Here is an 18,846-nt window from a genome sequence, read left to right as displayed (position 1 = left end):
CCCCTAACGCACCTGATTCCACAGGCCAGGCTCTTACCTCAGATGCTGTGTAGGTTTTTTTAGGGGGCGGTGATTTTTACCTTGGGAATTCTAATTTGAAGGCTTCAATTTAACACAACCCTGATTTTTGCTTCATGTGCCAGAACTCTTACAGAAGATTCTGATTTTCTTGATCAAAAGCAATAAAATGAATGCCTTCTCCACTGTTCCCAGAAAGTTCCTCCACACCCCCATTTCTCCGAAACGGCCATTACAATTAGCACGCAGCGTCGGCACGTGGCTCGCAGCCAGAGTTCTGATTTAGCACACGTTCGGACGCGTGCTTGATCACGTAGATAATTCCCCGTGGAATTCGCCAGGCAAGGCAAAGTGAAGGAGGACCTGTTACACAGACCCACGGGGGGCCGGCCGGGAAGGCCTGGGTCACTTTCCCATAACTGCTGAGTCAGACCCAGGCCCTTTCCCAGGGCTCTGCACACCCCTGCCACCACCCACACCGTGGGGGAAGCCAACCAGACAAACACCTGAGTAGGTATATAAATAAATAAAGGAACCGTCCAGTGTCCCGGCAGGGCTGTGCCACTTTCTCACCCCCGTTGAATGGAGACTTTGGCAGCCTCACGGGGCCTGAACTGGCAATTCAGACCCGTTTGATTGCCCGCTTGATTGTTTGCAAGATAACTGCAGGATTGTCAGTGACAGGGTAATTTACTGGAGATTGCCATGTCAGACGCCGCACAAGGGGCTTGCTGGCATAAAGATGCGATTCCCGTGACTGACAGGCCACTGGGAGATTGGAGTGCCGATTTAAAGTTCATGGCATCGTCTCAAAAGGGCTGGGCGGCGGCAGCCCATAATCACAACGCATGATGAGGGCATTGCAGCATCACGTATGCTCGCGCCAAATAACGGATGGAGCCCCAAACAGGCCATCTCTGGCACAGGTAGATGTAAATACATAGGAGGAAATCATTTGTATATTTTCTCTTTCTCTCTCTCCCTTTTTTTTTTTTTTTTTTTTTTTAGCATTTGCTATTTGCTGTTGCTGATGGGTTTGGTAGGGACATCTCCTGCCAGACAGGCCCTTGAATAAAAAGCGCAGAACACAAATCAACAAAACAGTGGGGGGATGTGCGGGCCACACTTTGAAATACTCACAAGTCCAGAATGAGTGGCAGACTAGAGGGGGCGGGGGGAGGAGAATGTTCAGTGCTTAATAGGAAAACTGTCTTATCCCCTGAGCCTGCCGAGGTCCTCCAGCTGGTTGTATGGAGTGGGTGAGTAAATGGGCAGGGGTACACAGGGGGCACTTTCCCCACTTCAGGAGGGAAAGGCCACCAGAGATGGGTGGAACTCCTAATGGGAAGAGGCCAGCCAGCTTAAAGGAATCTGGACCGCTAATACCAGTGCGATTCCTCTCACCTGACATGTTTGTGCAGCTGCTGATGCAGAGCCACCAACATATCTCAGCGGGGTGTTTTTAAATCCCGAGCAGGCATTCCATGGTCGATTCCTTCTGTCTAGCGAAGGCGGTCCGTGGAGGGTTATGTTAAAGGCAGAACACCGTGCTTTCTTTTTTTTTTTTATTCTGCCGAGGGCTCTGAGATCCACTGACCAGTGGACCTGAAATAGCAGCCCAGCATCATCCTGCTGCTGCTGATGATAAAATCCTACAGTCTGTTTTGTGGGTATGAGATTTCCAGGGTTAGTCCCTGAATTTAAAGGCTGTGTACGTGCTCGCCCTCCTGGGTCTGCACTTCTAGGAAATTTCATAAATCTTCTTTGTGTCACGAGGCGCACGAGCGGCATTTGCCCACATGGAAAGTGACAGGCTAGTTTCAGTCATCTAAAGCCAAGCAAAACACACAGCCTCCTGATGCATCTGTTTGCTAAAGAGAAAGCAGTGCATTAAAATAATTATACATTAATTGCTAAATGAGAGTGGAACTTCGGTGAAATTTACATATTTTGATTTTGTTTACGGAACCCAACGAGAAGGATAGTACGAAAAAAAAATGACACCGTAGTAAATTTGAAGCACACTGCCAGGCCTCTGACTCCGTGTTCCAGTGCAGATGTTTGTCCAGTCACAGCCCGGGGTCTGAGTGAGTGTTCTGTGATGCTCATCATGGCCCATGAATGTCTGGCTCTCAGATCTGGGAAATGCAAGCAAGTTCTTCTCCAAGGTTCCCCACGGGGTCCAGTCAGTTCCCGGGAGAGTGAGTAAGGGTTGGCCAACTAGTCCATTCTAATAGGGAATTCCAAGGAGCATCCCTGCCCTCCACATCCCCCATTCGCAGCATCCCCGAACGAGCGAGGAATGGGAAACAGTCATGTATCCACTCAACAAACGTGGCTTCAGTGCCCAGTTCTGCAGTTGGCACTGAGCAAGGCGTGAATGGAGAAATAAGACAATAAGACACTGTTCTTCTCTCCAAAGAGTTCGTTTTCCAGGCAGGAAGACAAGCATACAGAGGTAATTAATTCTAGTACAAGGAGGTTGGCATCAACAACTGTTTCTAGAAGGTATCGTGTATCCGAGTCACCTGAGAATCCTGTTTAGAAGGCAGGCTCTGCGGGACCTGCTCCTGGAAGTATCTCTGGGGAGTCCTGGGACAGGCCCTTGACTCTCGCAGGAGTGTGGTGCAGAACCATTCCTGAGAATGTCTGATTTAGGGAAACCCAGAACAGGAATGCCTAACCTAGCCAGGGACATCATCTGGAAGGCTTCCTGGAAGAGGAGGCTATGCCTAGCTTGGGTCTTCAAGGCTGAGTCGCATCTGTTCCCCCCACTGTATTGCCAGCTCCTCAAGGACAAGACACCATCATTCTTTGTTCTTTGTGCCCTGTTTTATTCCCAGAACATGGATGGCCCCCAGACATTTGTTAAATGGTAGATGAGGCCCAGGAAAGGGATGGACGGGTGGGAATCTAAGCGAGATAGTCCTGCGGGTATGCAGTAAGGTAGCCCCAGAAGCAACCAGGTGAACGCTCGGCTTCCTTTGGGGGGGTGTGCAACCTGCCGAGTCGGGCCTCCGGGAAGGGTGGCGGGTGCTCGGGACAGAGGTGTTGGCTTCTCTGAGCGGCGTTGGGCCATCACGTGCGCTGACGCCAGCTCTGCCTCCGTCCCTCCAGATGGCCTGGTGGATTGTCTGGACCCGGACTGCTGCCTGCAGTCGGCCTGTCAGAACAGCTTGCTCTGCCGGGGCTCCCGGGACCCCCTGGACGTCATCCAGCAGGGCCAGACCGACTCGCCCGCCGTGAAGTCCTTCTACGACCGCATCAAGCTCTTGGCAGGCAAAGACAGCACCCACATCATCCCCGGGGACAACCCCTTCAACAGCAGGTGGGCACGCTCTGTCCTTGCAGGCTGCCGAGGTCTCTGGTTCCCTTCCCGTGAGAGCAGGACAGAGTGCTCCTCGTTTTCCTGTGGGCCCAGCTGGTCCTCCTCGCAGGAGGCTGTAAGCATTTCGGAGCAGTTTGCTTATGTTGCAAATGTACCTTTTGAAGCCCTGTGCTCTGTGTCAGTCAGCTTCCTGGCAACACACCATTATTTCTACCCTAAATCTAGTCACTTCTTGACTGTCTCCTGTTCATACTTTTTCCTCACCTGTTCCGTACAATTGTATCTCGTCTTCCTCACCAATATAGACACCACTTCCAGAAGACACCTGGGGCCAAGGTGCAGGAGAGCAGGTAGGGACTCCAAAGTACTTGGTGGGCCAGCCCCAGCATCTGGACAAAAGAAACCTGCTTTCAAGAAAGCCTCCCACCCAGATGAGCCCGCGCTGCAACACGCCAGTGTGCATGCGTAATTCACAAACACGAAGCCGTACGTCAAGACACAGGTTGAAGTTCACTGAGCATGTGAACGTCACCACATTATGGTCTGACAAATAATGAAGAACAAAACTAGAGTAAAGAAAAAAAATGACTCCAAGACCTCGAAGAAGGCATTCCCCTAGATAATGGCATACAGAAATAACCAAAATGCCGAGACTCCACCACTGTAATTTGTAGAGCGGATCTCACTATCTAGATAATGTGATAATTGTCACACATCAGTAATCCTAAATAGGAACGTATTGATAGCTTGTCTTCGCTGAGTCTTTTCTGCAAATCGACTGCCTAGAAATGATAGGAAGCCAGGAGCAATGAAGAATTAGAAAAATAGGGGGTAGAAATCATGGGCAACCCAGCCACTTGTATTCCTACTGCTCTCTGCAAAGTCTCATGCTTCAAGAATGACTTCAAAACAAAAAACCTAACAGTTATATTTTTTAAAAAAAGAAAGGGGTGACTCCTAATTCTGTTTTCTCATCACTAGCACTTTGTACTATGTGGTCATCAACACACATTGTTGATTTTAAAATTGTGTCTGAGGACACCTGAGAGAAACCTCAGCCTGAGCTGAGCTAAGGAAAAGCAATTGAACAAAGGAATTATTTGCATAAATTAGTTTTCCACGTTCAAAAGACTCTAGCATTGTGGTTGGAACCGGCTAAAAATGGGATTCATTTGTGAGGCAGCCAGGAGACAATTAGAGCTGTCAGCGAAGCAGTCTCAACGCCCCTGAGATCATCCAAGAGTTGGAGTCGAACCGTTGGGGGCATTGCTGATCAAAAGAGAGGTGCTCGGAGAAAGCATCCTTCCAGTTTGGGGATCACCTGGGATTGCAGAATTAAGTGCACTCCAAAAGTTGAGCAGGTTTGGACAAGGTTCTGGCAAAGAACGGGGCAGCTTGATTAGCTCGTCCAGAAACTGGCAGGGTGTCCAGGAACCTGGAAAACCTCTGCTTGGCCCGACTGACCAGTGGCTGGAAGGCCAATGATACAGCTACAGACCTGCCTGGTAGGCCGGGAGTTCGGTACAGAAGTGAAGCTTCTCATCAGCCCCTTTCTCGCTGCAGCCAAGGGGCCTCCAGTGAGAGGAGGTGTGCACATTCTTCCTCCGTGGATTCTGCATAGGATATTGTGGCATCTCTATGGCTTCATGGGATTTCCCAGAAGTAGCTGGCTGGACACGGGCTTTCTTGGGAAAGCTCCACTTACTGTCATCTGGAGAGAGGGGCGCTTCCTCCAACAATGGAAGAAAGTCAAGTGGTGTTTCAGCCCCCTCCCCTGCTGTCAGGAGACCAGGGGCTCGATATGAGAGACATCTGTAGCTACATGAAATCCAGAATCCAAGATAGTTCTACCAGGAAGGAAAAAAAAAGTATCTCCAATAGCCTCTTTTCCTCAGGCGGTTATGGATTGTGAGACATTTTGCTCTTAAAGGGCAGTGGAAAACAATGTAAATGTCCCCACCTCAGAACAAACCTCTGTGTGCTCCCTTCCACCCAGTCGGATGGCCACGCCTGCTGGAGACAGGGCACTGTTTTCCTCCAAAGACAAGAAAGGGGAGGAGTAGCCAGATAGGGAAACTCTCACCCACCTGTAATAAATACCCTCTGTGCCAGCTAAGGTAAAGCGTGAGTGAGGAGGGCAGCCCAGAGATCGGGCTGAGCCAGGGTCACACAAGGGGAGAGACCCTCTGTGCAGGGGACTCTGCCGCCCAGCTGAACGGGTGGGGGTGCAGCTCCTGGATTTCACACCAACATGTCCCCCATTCTGCTTGTCAGGGGAAGCAAGCGTTGAGACATCGTCTTGCCCACTCTTCTCTCTGAGGTGTGATCGTGTGAGCCCCAAGTTAGTGTTGAAAGTCTCCTCCCTGCCTCAGGGACCAGAGGAGGCCTGGGTGCATGGGGTAGGGTGGGGGGCAGTGGCAATGGGGAAGGGGAGGGAACTCAACCCCTGTCTCCTTGTTGTCCTGTGTGTGGCTCAAAGACGTGTTTCTTTTTCCCTCAGCTTGGTTTCTCTCATCCGAGGCCAAGTGGTAACTACAGATGGGACTCCCCTGGTTGGTGTGAATGTGACTTTTGTAAAGTACCCAAAATACGGCTACACCATCACCCGCCAAGATGGCACGTAAGTAGCTTGTGGGGCTCCGCCTACCTGGGGCTTGGGGCGCAGGCAAAGAGGCTGGCGTGCTGTTGTCTTGGAACCACAGGGCTGCCCATGGCGGCCCGGCATGCCCACCATGCCAGACATCTACTGAGGGTCCCCCCAGAATTATTATTATTTTCTTTTTGGCGTGGTATCATAAATAGAATAGTCAAGCTATTCGGGGCTGCCAATGGCCAACCTTCTTCTTCTCCCACTCAGGTAAATGCCGCGCAAGTGTGTGTGTGTGTGTGTGTGCGTGTTGGGTGGGAGGTAGGGGGTAGCTTCTAGAAAGAAGGGAAAGCAGCTCCTCTTAGAAACTCACTCCTGTTTTAAATCAAAGGCAGCGCAGGGTGACAAGGATCCGCATGACAGAGTGTCCTGCGGTGAACCCCTTCTGCTTTCATCTGTGGCTTTAGGAGCTGCGCTGTTTTCGCCCCCGTTTTGAGGAGCTAGGATGTAATCAGAGAAATCTAATTAAATGCATTTAGCCACCACCCTGCTGTGTGAAGGAGACAACCTTTCCCTATTATCTTCTGATTAGAAACACGCACCCTGTGCAGCCCCCACCAAGATGAAAGCCCTGTCGTTTTCTTAATCCATTGGGCATGGAGTTGCAATTTAAAGAGAAAGATGAGAATAAAAGAAATCTATGGGAAGGGGGAAACATACCCACCCTGAGATTTAAACACACACACACACACACTGTTACATCCTATTCCAAATGGAAGAAAAGACTGTGGCTATAAACTGGATGCAACACTTTTTCTGTAAAACTAGAGTCTGGAAAGTCATAGACGTCTCATGTAGATAAGAACTGGGATTCTTGTCTCTCCCTGGTGAGAGTCTGGTCCTGTTCTCTAAGGTCGTTTGGTAGCCTGGCAGGTCGTTTCAGAAACCAGCAGCCCAAGGTGGCCCTCTCCTCCTGCCGCCACCTGTGAGACCCAAAGAAAACAGCTGATGATGTGCATCCCATGCTCAATAGTCGCTGAGTTTCTAGTCCCTCACTCACTCCTTTCTGCATCCACATCTAATTATTTGAAAGTGCAAGGACTGTGTGCTCTGCAGAGTTCCTCGGGCCCTTGGTCATCCTTGGAATCCAGTGCCTCTGCCTTGCAAAATCCCGTGACAGCGCAAGAGGACATTTCTGAGTCCTTGGCCTGCTGTCTGTCCCCACCTTACGCTCCTCAGCTGCTTCCCGACTCATTAGGGCCCAAATCCACTTCCCAGACCACCTATCCAAGCTCCTGGATCGGTGGCTCCGTGGCTTGTTCGGGTTGCCAAACCTGGAAGGACCGGGGTGTGTTTGGGAATGCCCTGAGGGGCTTCATTCTCAGTCTGTGCACACTAGTGGGTGTGTACCATGGACACTGGCAGCTGGTGTCTAGCGTACCAACTAGGAATGGCTTCCCTTCCAAACATCTGAGTCTCTCTGTGGCCTCTACAAACCGACCCCAGCAGCGTGCATGCCCCAAAATAAACACGGGGCGGGGGGGGGGGGCAAAGGCAGGTTGACAGCTTGAGTACACAAAACACAGTTTATGCTTATATTAGTACTTAGTTATTCATTGTTGTATTAGTTATTATTAACCTACTTTTGCCCACTGCCTTGTACATACACAAATTAACGTAATAAGTAAAGTTTGTGCTGTGCGTGCTCTGTGGTTTATCTCAATATCCACGTGCACTGCATTCGTTCACTTCATGGCTGTTAAAAAACACCAAAGGTGTTAGCAAACTGGGGTGAAGCCCATGGGTCCGTGTGTTTTCACTGAGATTTTTACGGTGACTCAGGCACACGGTCAGCGGCACAGGTTCTGAGGTGAACAGCATGGCACCTCTGCCCCCAAAGTGCCGAGACCCTGGCGGAGGAGAAACACAGCAAACTGAGACGTCTCTCCATTTACCTCCTCTCTTCTGTTCACTGGGAAAGAGCTCCCTTTATTTCATTCTCCTCGTGATACACCTTTGCCCAGCTCTTCAGGAACAAACAGGAACGTCGTTTAAGAATAATTGGCAAACATCAGAAACAAGGCAAAACAGGGGGCCAAAAAGTGCAAACCTTGTGTTATAAAATAAAAATACCCCAGGCAGGAAATGTATAGAATGGTGATTCTGATAGTTAATAATACTGTATTGTATATTTGAAAGTTGCTAAGAGAATAGTTGGTAAAAAAAAAAATAAATAAACATTCCTAAGAGATCTTCCAAGTTTTCATCACAAGAAAAACACTTGTGTAACTAGGTATGTGGACGAGAACTACACTTGGCATGGTGACTATTTCACAAAATGTATGAATGTCAAATCCTGTTCTACAGCTACAACCGACGTAATGTTATATGTCAACTGTATCTCAAAAAATTAAGGTGCCATGAAACAAACAAACAAAAAATAGAAACAGCACACAGGTGGATGAGCAGGAAGCTGTAACGAGCCCCTCTCTGTACCCTGGCATGTCACTGTATACGTTATGTAAGTGTCATTATAACCCGCTGCTTATTAGCCTAGCATGATACTAAGTGCTTTACACCAGGTGCAAGAAAACACTTTCTGCAAAGGGCTGCATAGGAGATAGTTTAGGCTTTGCATGACATGCAATTTCTGTTACAACTCTTCAGCTCTACCCTGGAGCACGAAGACGTCTTGAAAAGGTAGGTCAAGGAGTAGGCGTGGCTGCTTGCCGGTGAAAGTGGTAACACCAAACAGGTGATGGGCCAGATGGAGCTCGTGCGCCTAGTTTGCTGACTCCCGCTCTGCTGCCATAATGCTTCATTCCCTCAGCCGCTCTGTGAGGTCGCTATCATTATTCCCATTTCATAGATGAAGCGACTCGGGCTCGGAGAGGGTCCGTAACCTGCCCACAGACACACAAAGAGGAAGCGGAGAAGTCTGGGTGCCAGCCAGCCCGTCTGCCTCCAAAGCCCATGCTCTTCACCTGCGTGCTCTGCCCCCTGCCCCACCCTCAGGTGCGGAGGTCAGAGTACCTGCCTTGTCTGAGGTGAGTTCACCCTCTCAGGGAGCCCACTCATCTCCTCTCCAGGTTTGACCTGATTGCCAATGGGGGCGCCTCCTTGACCCTGCACTTTGAGCGAGCCCCATTCATGAGCCAGGAGCGCACCGTGTGGCTGCCGTGGAACAGCTTTTACGCCATGGACACCCTGGTGATGAAGACGGAGGAGAACTCCATCCCCAGCTGTGACCTCAGTGGCTTTGTCCGGCCAGATCCCATCATCATCGCCTCCCCACTGTCCACCTTCTTCAGCGCTGCCCCTGGGCAGAACCCCATCGTGCCCGAGACCCAGGTAGGACTCTCAATATTGCCTTAACCGAACTCGGCTGGCCTACCGCCTCCCACCACACCTCTCCCTGGGCGGTCCGGAAACCAGTATCAGAGGGAGAAGCAAAACTTAGGACGATAGAATTTGTAGGCACTGCAGAGAAAACCGAATCTCTCCTGGACAGTTGAGATGTTTCCAGATAGTCGTTTGAGACTTCGGCCGTCACCCGAGCTTTTAATAAAATAAAAGCAACGTACGTGTGTGCAACCTGCCTGCAAATTGCTTTTTATTCCTGTTAGTCACAGATCCGTGAGAAGAGGCGCTTTAACGATCCACGTCGGTGCTGCAACAGAGGGCAGATTGCGTTATTGCTTCCCCGTTGCTTTATACCAATTGTCACTGGAAGTTGCAGGTTCATATAATTACAGCCTCTCGTGGCCTCCTTGCGTGCAGCTAGCAATAAAGCCTGCTGTTCTTATTTACATCTTTTGCCAACCATGTGGTTTTTAAAAAGAACCACAAGGGTGACCAGGAATAATTATTAATCCAAAAATCATAAGCTCAGCCCCTTCACTCCATGGTGTAGGATAAAGTTTTTGTTTTGAGTTTTTGCTTTTATTTTTGTTTTGCACCAGCTTTGGGAAGGGGTCTGACACCCCACACCGGGCACGGTGCTTCGGGCGAGGGTGGCCTTAGACGGGGTGTTCATGGCGTTGTATTTCCAGGTTCTCCACGAAGAAATCGAGCTCCCTGGTTCCAATGTGAAGCTTCGCTATCTGAGCTCCAGGACCGCAGGCTACAAGTCACTGTTGAAGATCACCATGACCCAGTCCACGGTGCCCCTGAACCTCATCAAGGTTCACCTGATGGTAGCTGTGGAGGGCCACCTCTTCCAGAAGTCCTTCCAGGCCTCTTCCAACCTGGCCTACAGCTTCATCTGGGACAAGACGGATGCATACGGGCAAAGGGTGTACGGACTCTCTGATGCTGTTGGTATGTTTTGGCTTCACACCCCTGTGATTCTTGCATTTAATCATGCAGCAATTCAACCAATATTTATGGAGTTCCTAGTATATGCCAAGTACTGTTCTAGTATTGAGTTGGCCAAAAAGTTCACTTCATTTTTCTCCATACAATGGCTCTAGTAGTGCTTAATTCAAAACAGTTGCGTTAGATTGTATTGTGACAGCTGCCAAATCAGCTTGTGTTTTAAAAGAAAACTTATCCAAATAGGTGAATTTTTGTGCAGCTATTTTAATACGGAGGATGGAAGAAGATCCACAATACTTTCAGGGTATCATGCTTTATTATTTCAAGAAAGGCAAAAACTCAACTGAAATGCAGAAAAATGTGTGCACTGTATAGAGTAGGTATGTGACCGATCAAACACGTCGAAAGTAGTTTACGAAGTTTCTTGGTACCATTGACATTTTAGCCAAATAATTCCTTGCTGTGGGACTGTCTTATGCATCGGAAGATGTTTAGCAGTACCCCTGGCCTCTACCCACTAGAAGCCAATAGTGGGAGATAGCTGACATACTCAAAACCAGAAAGTCATATCCAAATCCATAAAGTCATTGGTGAAAATGAAAAATGTGTCCTTTGTTTTACGGAAAAAAACTAAGGAAACCTTTTGGCTGACCCAGTAGCTGATGACCCAATAGCTACAAATGTGTCTTTTGGTCAATCAACAAGACAGACAAGAGTCCTCTTCCATGGACCTTCTGTCCTGGCAGAGGTTCGAGATGATAAACACAGACTGAACAAGGAAATATCAAGCATATCAAGTGATAAGTGCTGACACAATAATAAAAGTAAGTGACGTATGTATACTGGGGAGGAGTGATATGTCCCGGGAAGGCCTCCTCTTCCCAAGGTGTGCGTGGAAGGGTCCTTGAAGGGGGTAACATGTAAGGAGACTCGAATGACAAGAAGGAGCCATGTGAAGATCAGGAAAAGAATGTTCTTTTCCTGAAAAGAAAAAGACAGGAGAGTGAGGTGTGTGTTTGGAGGACAAAGAGAAGACCAGTGAGGCTGGAATGCAGTGGCCGGGGAGAATATTTGAGACAGGGGAGAGGTGATCACGTTCCAGAGCGAGGACTTGCAAGTAGCACCGTGAGAGTCAGGAACAGGAGCTGGGCAGCCAAAAACCACGCACTGTGGTTCAGGCTTTGCCTTTGACGGAATCGCATGACCCCCCCCGCCCCCACTTAGGAAGGGGCACCCTAACTGTCCCATGGTTAGTCAGTCTTTGAAGTCTTGTGAGCTGGAGATGAATGTCAACCTATCCAGTGTAGCTTCCAACTTGTAGAAACTTGGTCTGGGTTCATTAAAATCCAGATTCCTGTGTTATTCTTTGTTTGGTTTTGTTTTTTACCCATAGGCTTGTGATGTTTAAGAACTGTATAGTAAGTTACCAAAATAAGGAGGCAGCAAACTCAGACATGTTCACCGTATGTGGCAGCCAGTGCTTCTCAGACACGCCCTTTTCGCAGAGCACTATGGGTAACCCTGTGTCTTGGGTAACCTCTCACTAACCCTATCGAACAAGCACTCTCGTAATCCCCACTGTGCAGATGGGACAAGAGGGCGAGGGCAAGTGACGCGCCTCCAGTCAGGGACCCAGCCCATTAGACACGCTCAGGGTGTGACCCTCAAGGTCTGCTTCCCCAACAAGTGGGGTTGATAAGGTACTAAAGACAGGACTGCGTTGTTGGAGAAACTAATGCATTGAATACAAAGAACGGCTAATCAAAAAAAGATTGTATCAAGCTTTAGCAGTTATCAAAATGATAGCCAGCATCAAAAAGTAGACTGAACATCATAATGCACCCCATGGCTCCAAGTTCTACCATTATCACCTCATGATGAATCTTGCATAGTATTCCACACCCTCGCCACTCCCCCGCCTCCCGTATTTTTCTGAAGCAGCCCCAGACGGCACACCATGTCATCCACACCATCGCAGTATGTATCTCTAAGAAACACTGTGCGTGCATAGCGGCAATGCCCATGTTCTCAGAAAACAGTACTTTCTCAATGTCATCAAATTGCTCAGTAATTCAATTGTCTTGTGAATATCATAAAATAGTACTACTTTGTTTGAATCAGAGCCCAATAAGAGCCACCTTTTGCAATGAGTCGAATCCTCTTAAAATTTTTTAGCCTATGGTTTTCCTTTCCATCTCTAGCTCTCTTTTTTATGTTTCCCTAAAATAGAGATTTCTTTGTTGAAGAAACCGTGCTGTTTGCTTATGGAGTTTCACAGCATCCCGTTTGTTTCTGATCGAACACGGTGCTGTTCCCCATACCCCTCCACATTGTACCTCCTATAAATTGATAGCTAGACCTTGAGGTTTTCTGTCTCAGGTTCAGGTTTGGTTTTGATTTTGATTTTTTTTTAACCTCCTCAAACCCTTTTAAATCAACGTGAAATGGACATACACCGTTCTTTTGGTCTCAACATAGGGTGTAATAACTTGGTATTTGTATATATCATGAAATAGTCACCACAGTAAGTGTAGACAAAATACCCATCACCACACAGTGCAGTTACAAAACCTTTCTTGGGTGATGAGAACTTTTAAGATTTCCTCTCGCGGCTGCTTTCCAGTAGGCAATACAGAGTTAGTAACTGTGGTCACCACTCCATGCAGCTCAACCCCAGCACTGATTTGTTTTGTGACTGGGAGTTTACACCCTTTGACTCCCTTCCCCCATGGTGTCCACCCCCATCCCCCACCTCTGGCAGCCACCAATCTGCTCTCTTTCTATTAGCTTGGGGTGTTGTGTGTTTTTTAAGATTCCACATGTAAGTGAGATCATACAGTATTTATTTTTCTCTGCCTGACATTTCAATTCATAGAATGCCCTGCAGGTCCATCCATGTGGTTGCGAATGACAAGATTGTGTGCTTTAATGGCTGAATCCTATTCTATGTACCGTATCTTCTTTATTCACTCATTCATCCATCAGTGTATACTTAGGTTGTTTCCAGATCTTCACTCTTATAAGGCTGCAAAAAGTATGGGGGTGCATATATGTTTTTCAGTTAGCGTTTTTGTTTTCTTTTGGTAGATATCCACAAGTGCAGTTGCTGGGTCATATAGTAGTTCTGTTTTTCATTTTTTAAAAAAACACCATACCGTTTTCCATAATGGCTGTACCAGTTTACAGTCAAGGGTTCTGTCTTCTCCGCATCTCCAACACTTGTGATTTCTTTTTTAATTATTATTAAATTGATTCAAATGACACTGATTAATAAGATTGCATAGGGTTCAAGTGTAGCTGTCTATGATACATGATCTGTGTATTGCATTGTGTGCCCACCACCCAAAGTCAAATCATCTTCTGTCACCATATATGTGACCCCCTTTTAGCCCATGCTGATTGCCTGGATCCATTAGGTCATTACGAATTGCAAAATATTTTCATTCTATCATTGCTTCTTTATTTATTAGGCAGGACTTTTATATAGGGATACTTCCTCTTTAACTATGTGGTTATATGAGGTCAGCTCAAATAAGAAAGAAAGGATATATGCTTCTTTCCCTTTGTTTACTAGTTTTCAGTATAATAAGTTAGGGTGTTATTTTTTAACAGCTTTTAAGAATGGCAAATTCATGCTTTGTAAAATATCATTATGAACTCCTAGAATGAAATGCCTCATATGTTTCAACCCACTGAACTTCTTATCTTTCTTTACTGAAGGCCAAATTGTGCCACCTTTGGTCAGTGGAAGCCTCTTCCAGCTGACCCCCAGATTCTTTCAATGAGCATCCGGTAGATTTTTATTCCTTCCTTTCTATATCTGGTATCATAAAATGGCCTGGCTCAGTCTCATTCAATTCTGGCCATTTCTTCAAGGAGCCCCGATTCCTTTTAATGAGAGATAATATTTCAAGGCCACCAGCCAGGCACTAGCAATGCTCTTTGCTACTGGGTCAGCCATTGCTTCTTGGCATTTTCAGAGGACAAGCTAGGAGATAGATGATTTTTCTAAAAAGAAGATAAAATGTATCTTCCATTCGTAGCGACACTTCCATATCTCAGGATTTAAACGAAGCCGCAGGAGAATCCCTGACTGTGACACTCATAGTTAAGAATTTAATGTAGTGGGAACAGCAATAATAACAATGCGTCATGTAGCATTCCAATTAGAAGTGGGTGGCCTCTCGGCGTCCTGTCTCATCTGCCCTTCCCTCGTGTCGCCAAGAACGTAAGGCTTCACTCACTCTGCTTTACCCATGGGACGATGGAGCCACAAGCAGGGGGGAGCTGGAGCATTTGGGACTAAGTCCTTCATCTCCTGCTTTTCTCTCCCACTTGACCTGGGGCAAATGCCAGGTGTTTAGTTTCTGGATCCTGTGCCCTGCTGGCTTGCCATGGAATTGCAGGCTGTGTCCTGCACCTACACCGCCCAGCACGCTCCGGAATCCGGAGCAAGCATTCCGACTGCCCCTAACTTCCACAAGCTGTTGCCTCCAGAGCCTCCTTATAAATGAGCCACTAAGCTCCCATAGGCCTTTCTCCTGGTGAGTGAGAATAGGTAACACAAAGTGTAATAAACGCCATACCTTGAAGAGCAGGCTGAGAGAACTGTCTCCTGCCTGTCTCAGGAGGGGCGTGGTCTTGGTTTCTAAATGATTCCTGCCCTCCCTCCGCGTCCCTGGGGTCATCTTTGAAAGGCAGCTGTTCTTTGGAAAGGTCTCTTCATCCCCACAGAGTGCTACTGTGTAAAGTTTCAAGGTTGATTTCAGCCAGAAATCCAAACTTAATATTGTGTGGGATCTCAAGGAGGGAAGCAGTGAGCCCACCTTCTTGAGGGAGACTTGGGAACGGGATCGACACTGCAGCGAATGCGTGTTTCCTGGTCCCAAGGAGCACTCTGGAGTAACCGGGTCACCTGTCTGGCCTCTCCCTGCCCCACCCCTCTTACCTTTCAGTGTCTGTCGGGTTTGAGTACGAGACCTGCCTCAGCCTCATCCTGTGGGAGAAGAGGACAGCCCTCCTGCAGGGCTTCGAGCTGGACCCGTCCAACCTGGGCGGCTGGTCCCTGGACAAACATCACATCCTCAACGTTAAAAGTGGTACGTGAGCGCGTTTCCCCCTTAGAGACAGCCAGGTCTCTCCTCTGGAAACTGCTCTCCAGCCTTGGCCTTTCATCTATAGCCCCTCCCCTTCTCGTGGCCATTTTTCCTCAAATGGCCCAATACTCATAGGCTTTCCCACCTTGTCCTTTTAAATGTCAGAGATGTTGGGCTGGTTCTCCTAGACTGTCCCCCTTGGTGTACCCCATGATCCTTCTTCAGTTTTCTCTACAAATGTGATCCTACCCAACACCCAGCCTTGGGGCTTGCCCACCCCACTGCAGCCCTCTCAGCACTGGGAGGAAACTAGGGAGCTCCCCAACATCAAAGTCTCCTGTGGTCTCTCTTCTCCATGTCACTTCACTTCACCCCAAGTGTCTCCCCACCCTGGCGGGCTAGCTCAGTTGGTTAGAACATTGTCCCGATACACCAAGGTTATGGGTTCAGTCCCCAGTCAGGACACATACAAGAACGAACCAATGAATGCATTAAAGGGTGGAACAACACGTCAATGCTTCTCTCGCTCTCTAAAAGTCAATGAATGATAAAAAATATTTTAAAGAGAAGAAGTGTCTCCCTGGAGCGCTGCGGTAACCACCGGCGTTTGCTGCCCGGCAGGCATCCTGCACAAGGGCACCGGGGAGAACCAGTTCCTGACTCAGCAGCCCGCCATCATCACCAGCATCATGGGCAATGGCCGCCGCCGCAGCATCTCCTGCCCCAGCTGCAATGGCCTTGCCGAGGGCAACAAGCTGCTGGCCCCCGTGGCGCTGGCTGTTGGAATTGACGGGAGCCTCTATGTTGGTGACTTCAACTACATCCGGCGCATCTATCCCTCTCGAAATGTGACCAGCATCTTGGAGTTACGGTAAGCAGCCACACGGAAGACCTTCTGTGGTGATGTGTCTCTCACCGCTGATATGGTGGGCTGAGGTTTGACACCTGGGACCAGAATCGAGCTAGGATTTGGGGGGATGCTGTGTGTCTATGAGACACTGCACACGTATTTGATACAGTTGTGCACAGCCAACCCACAAACAAGGGTGAGCAATTTTGGTCGTGGTGCTCGGGGTGGGCCCTGGGTAGCCGTGTGTTGTAAAGCTTCCAGACATGAATCCGATACAGGCAAACAGTGACAAAACTTCTTCCTGAGGCTATCGGTCTGTATCTGTGGCCCCTCAAGTGGCGCTTCTTTAAAAATACGGGTTCCTGGACCCCACCCCCAGGGGCACTGATTCAAGACCTCTGCAGAAGGGCCAGATGCCTTTTGTCTTTGACAGGCTCTGTAGTAGATTCTGAAGCACATCAAAATTTGAAAACCACTAACATTTATTTGCTAAATCACACATTCAGTTGAGGACCTTTCTGTGCTAGCTCTCTGTAAACTCTCTGGCTCTTTGCACTTCCTCTAGGACATGACACAGAATCACTGAGAATAGGTCACGCTGGGTAATGTCTGCCCACCTTTGGGGAGTCATCGCTTGCTACTAAGTCTGAAGTTCAGTGTGTTCTGTGCTGGACAAAATTCCTAGGAAACTCTCTTCCCAGGAAAGTTGACTGTGGGCCATCAAGCCTAGAGAGGGATCTGTTAGGAGAAAGAAGAAAATGAAGTTGATAAATAAGGGAGAAAATTTAGCTAACAAATACGAGTACCGTGCCAGGGACTGTCTGGCTTGGGGAGGGGGCAGTGAGAACAAAGTCCTCATTGTCGTGTTTGTGGTCTCATAAGGAGCTTCAAATCATGTGCACAAGTAAAACATAACTTCAAGTAGCATTCTATACTTTAAGGAAAATCTAATAGAGTAAGGGATGTGGACTGTGTGGGGCCAGAGGCAGGGTGAGGAGGCTACGTAAGGTAAAGTGTTCAGAAAAACCTCTCGTCCTGGGTGACATTTGAGATGGGACCTGAATGATGGGGCCACCCATGTGAAGATCTGGGGAAAACTATTCCAGGCAGAGAGAAGTTGTACAAGAGCCCTGATGTCAGCCACTGACCCGATTTATTTAAGGGGTTGATAGGAGTGCAATATGGCGGAGGGTGGTGAGCTCAGGAGAGCAGGTCTTGGAGAAGGGCAGAGAGGGAGGTATGGTCTTACTGATCATGCCGGCAAGTGTGAATGGTGTTCTCGTGGCAAAGGACAACTGTTGGCGGTTGAGGTACAAAGTGGGGTGGAGTTGGCGTGATGTGATTTGCACTTTTTCAAGATGATTCTGGCTACTGCGTGGAAAACGGACCATCGAGGGCCAAGACTGGAGGCTGTAGCAGGTGTCCAGGAGTTGGGGAATGGCAATGTGGACTAGGGTGGCAGAAATGGACACGAGGAAGTTTATTTCTGAGATAAACTGATAGGAGTTGTTGATTGATTAGGTTAAGGAGTGGGGGACAGAAAGAGAGAAAATAATCAAGGGTGATGTTGCCTACGATTTTGACCTGAGCAACTGAGTGAGTTGTGGTCCCTTCTGGAGCAGCCTGGGCCACCAGGGGCAGGACTGCGATGAGGCCCCTTCTCGGGGAGACATCAGTGATCTGACCCTCAGCAGGTGCTGCTGAGTATTCTTGGGAGCCGAAGCTGTGCCGGGCCCTAGGAGAGGTAAAAAGAAAGGAGAAAACCACAGCCCCACCCCAAGAAGGTTGCAACCTTAGGGACCCAGTGGACATGTACTGAGCATGAGGGTGAGCCACACCTGTGCTGGGCCCTGAGGTCCAGATGGAGATAAAACCCAGGCTCAAGGAGCATCCATTCGAGGGTTAGATGGGCCAGTCAAGGCAGTTTAAGCTGCATTCTAGAAAAATCAACAACAACCGTCCCAGAAAGATAAAAAGGAGGTCATGTGAGGGAAGAGCGTATATTAACCAAAAAATGAACAAGAGGGAGAAGGTGGCAAAATGGAAGAGGCTGGATGATCCTCAAGCTGCCGAACTATCAGACAACCCCCCCCCCTTTCCTAGAGCCTCTACTGCAAGTAGTCCCCTTCCCAGATGTTCATTTATTTTTCTGGCCCAGAAGAGCCATCTTCTTCTCAGGCATTCTGCAGACAAAGGGGAGACATGGGAGGAGGTGGGAGCAGGGTGAAAGTAGCATTGTGCTTTCCCATACGGGTCACATCTTTTAACCCAGCACCAGAACCCTCTGCATCACCTTTGCCATAGCTCTTCCTGCTCAGGGCACAGTCAGCACTTGCCAGCTGCATTCCCACCTCTGAACCTTGACTCATGCTGCTCAGTCTACTTAGAATAACTTCTCTACCTAACCTGCCTCTTCAAGACCATCTCTAAGGCTCAGTCGGATGGCCCCTTCTTCTTAGAAGCCCGATCTCCTTAGCAAAAGCAGCACTAGTCTGGGTGGCTTCACTCTGCTTTTCCACAAAAGCTGAAAGTCTTTCTGCCTTGTTTTTTAGTGGCTTCTGTGTAAGTCTCTACACGGGGTCCAATCCACAGCAGCAGCTCAAGACCCGTTGCTTGTGCTAAAGGACACATGGTCTGGTGTCCTCCCTCA

General features: G+C 48.5%; 1 protein-coding gene across 1 annotated transcript in view; it reads left to right on the top strand.

Moving 5' to 3' along the window:
* The window catches only part of TENM2 (teneurin transmembrane protein 2), an 860,793-nt gene that overhangs the window by 787,970 nt on the left and 53,977 nt on the right, over positions 1 to 18,846 (top strand). The window contains exons 14-19 of the mRNA XM_037167968.2: positions 3,136 to 3,346; positions 5,847 to 5,966; positions 9,023 to 9,284; positions 9,986 to 10,253; positions 15,206 to 15,349; positions 15,968 to 16,217. Of these exons, the coding sequence (XP_037023863.2) occupies positions 3,136 to 3,346; positions 5,847 to 5,966; positions 9,023 to 9,284; positions 9,986 to 10,253; positions 15,206 to 15,349; positions 15,968 to 16,217 (1,255 nt within the window). The remainder of the gene's footprint in view (positions 1 to 3,135; positions 3,347 to 5,846; positions 5,967 to 9,022; positions 9,285 to 9,985; positions 10,254 to 15,205; positions 15,350 to 15,967; positions 16,218 to 18,846) is intronic.

Source organism: Artibeus jamaicensis, unplaced genomic scaffold (assembly GCF_021234435.1).
Source record: "Artibeus jamaicensis isolate MK-2021 breed Jamaican fruit bat unplaced genomic scaffold, CSHL_Jam_final contig_432, whole genome shotgun sequence".
Classification (NCBI taxonomy): Eukaryota; Metazoa; Chordata; class Mammalia; order Chiroptera; family Phyllostomidae; genus Artibeus; species Artibeus jamaicensis.
The sequence above is the reverse complement of the archived record's forward strand: the minus strand, read 5'-3'. Positions and strand labels throughout refer to the sequence as shown.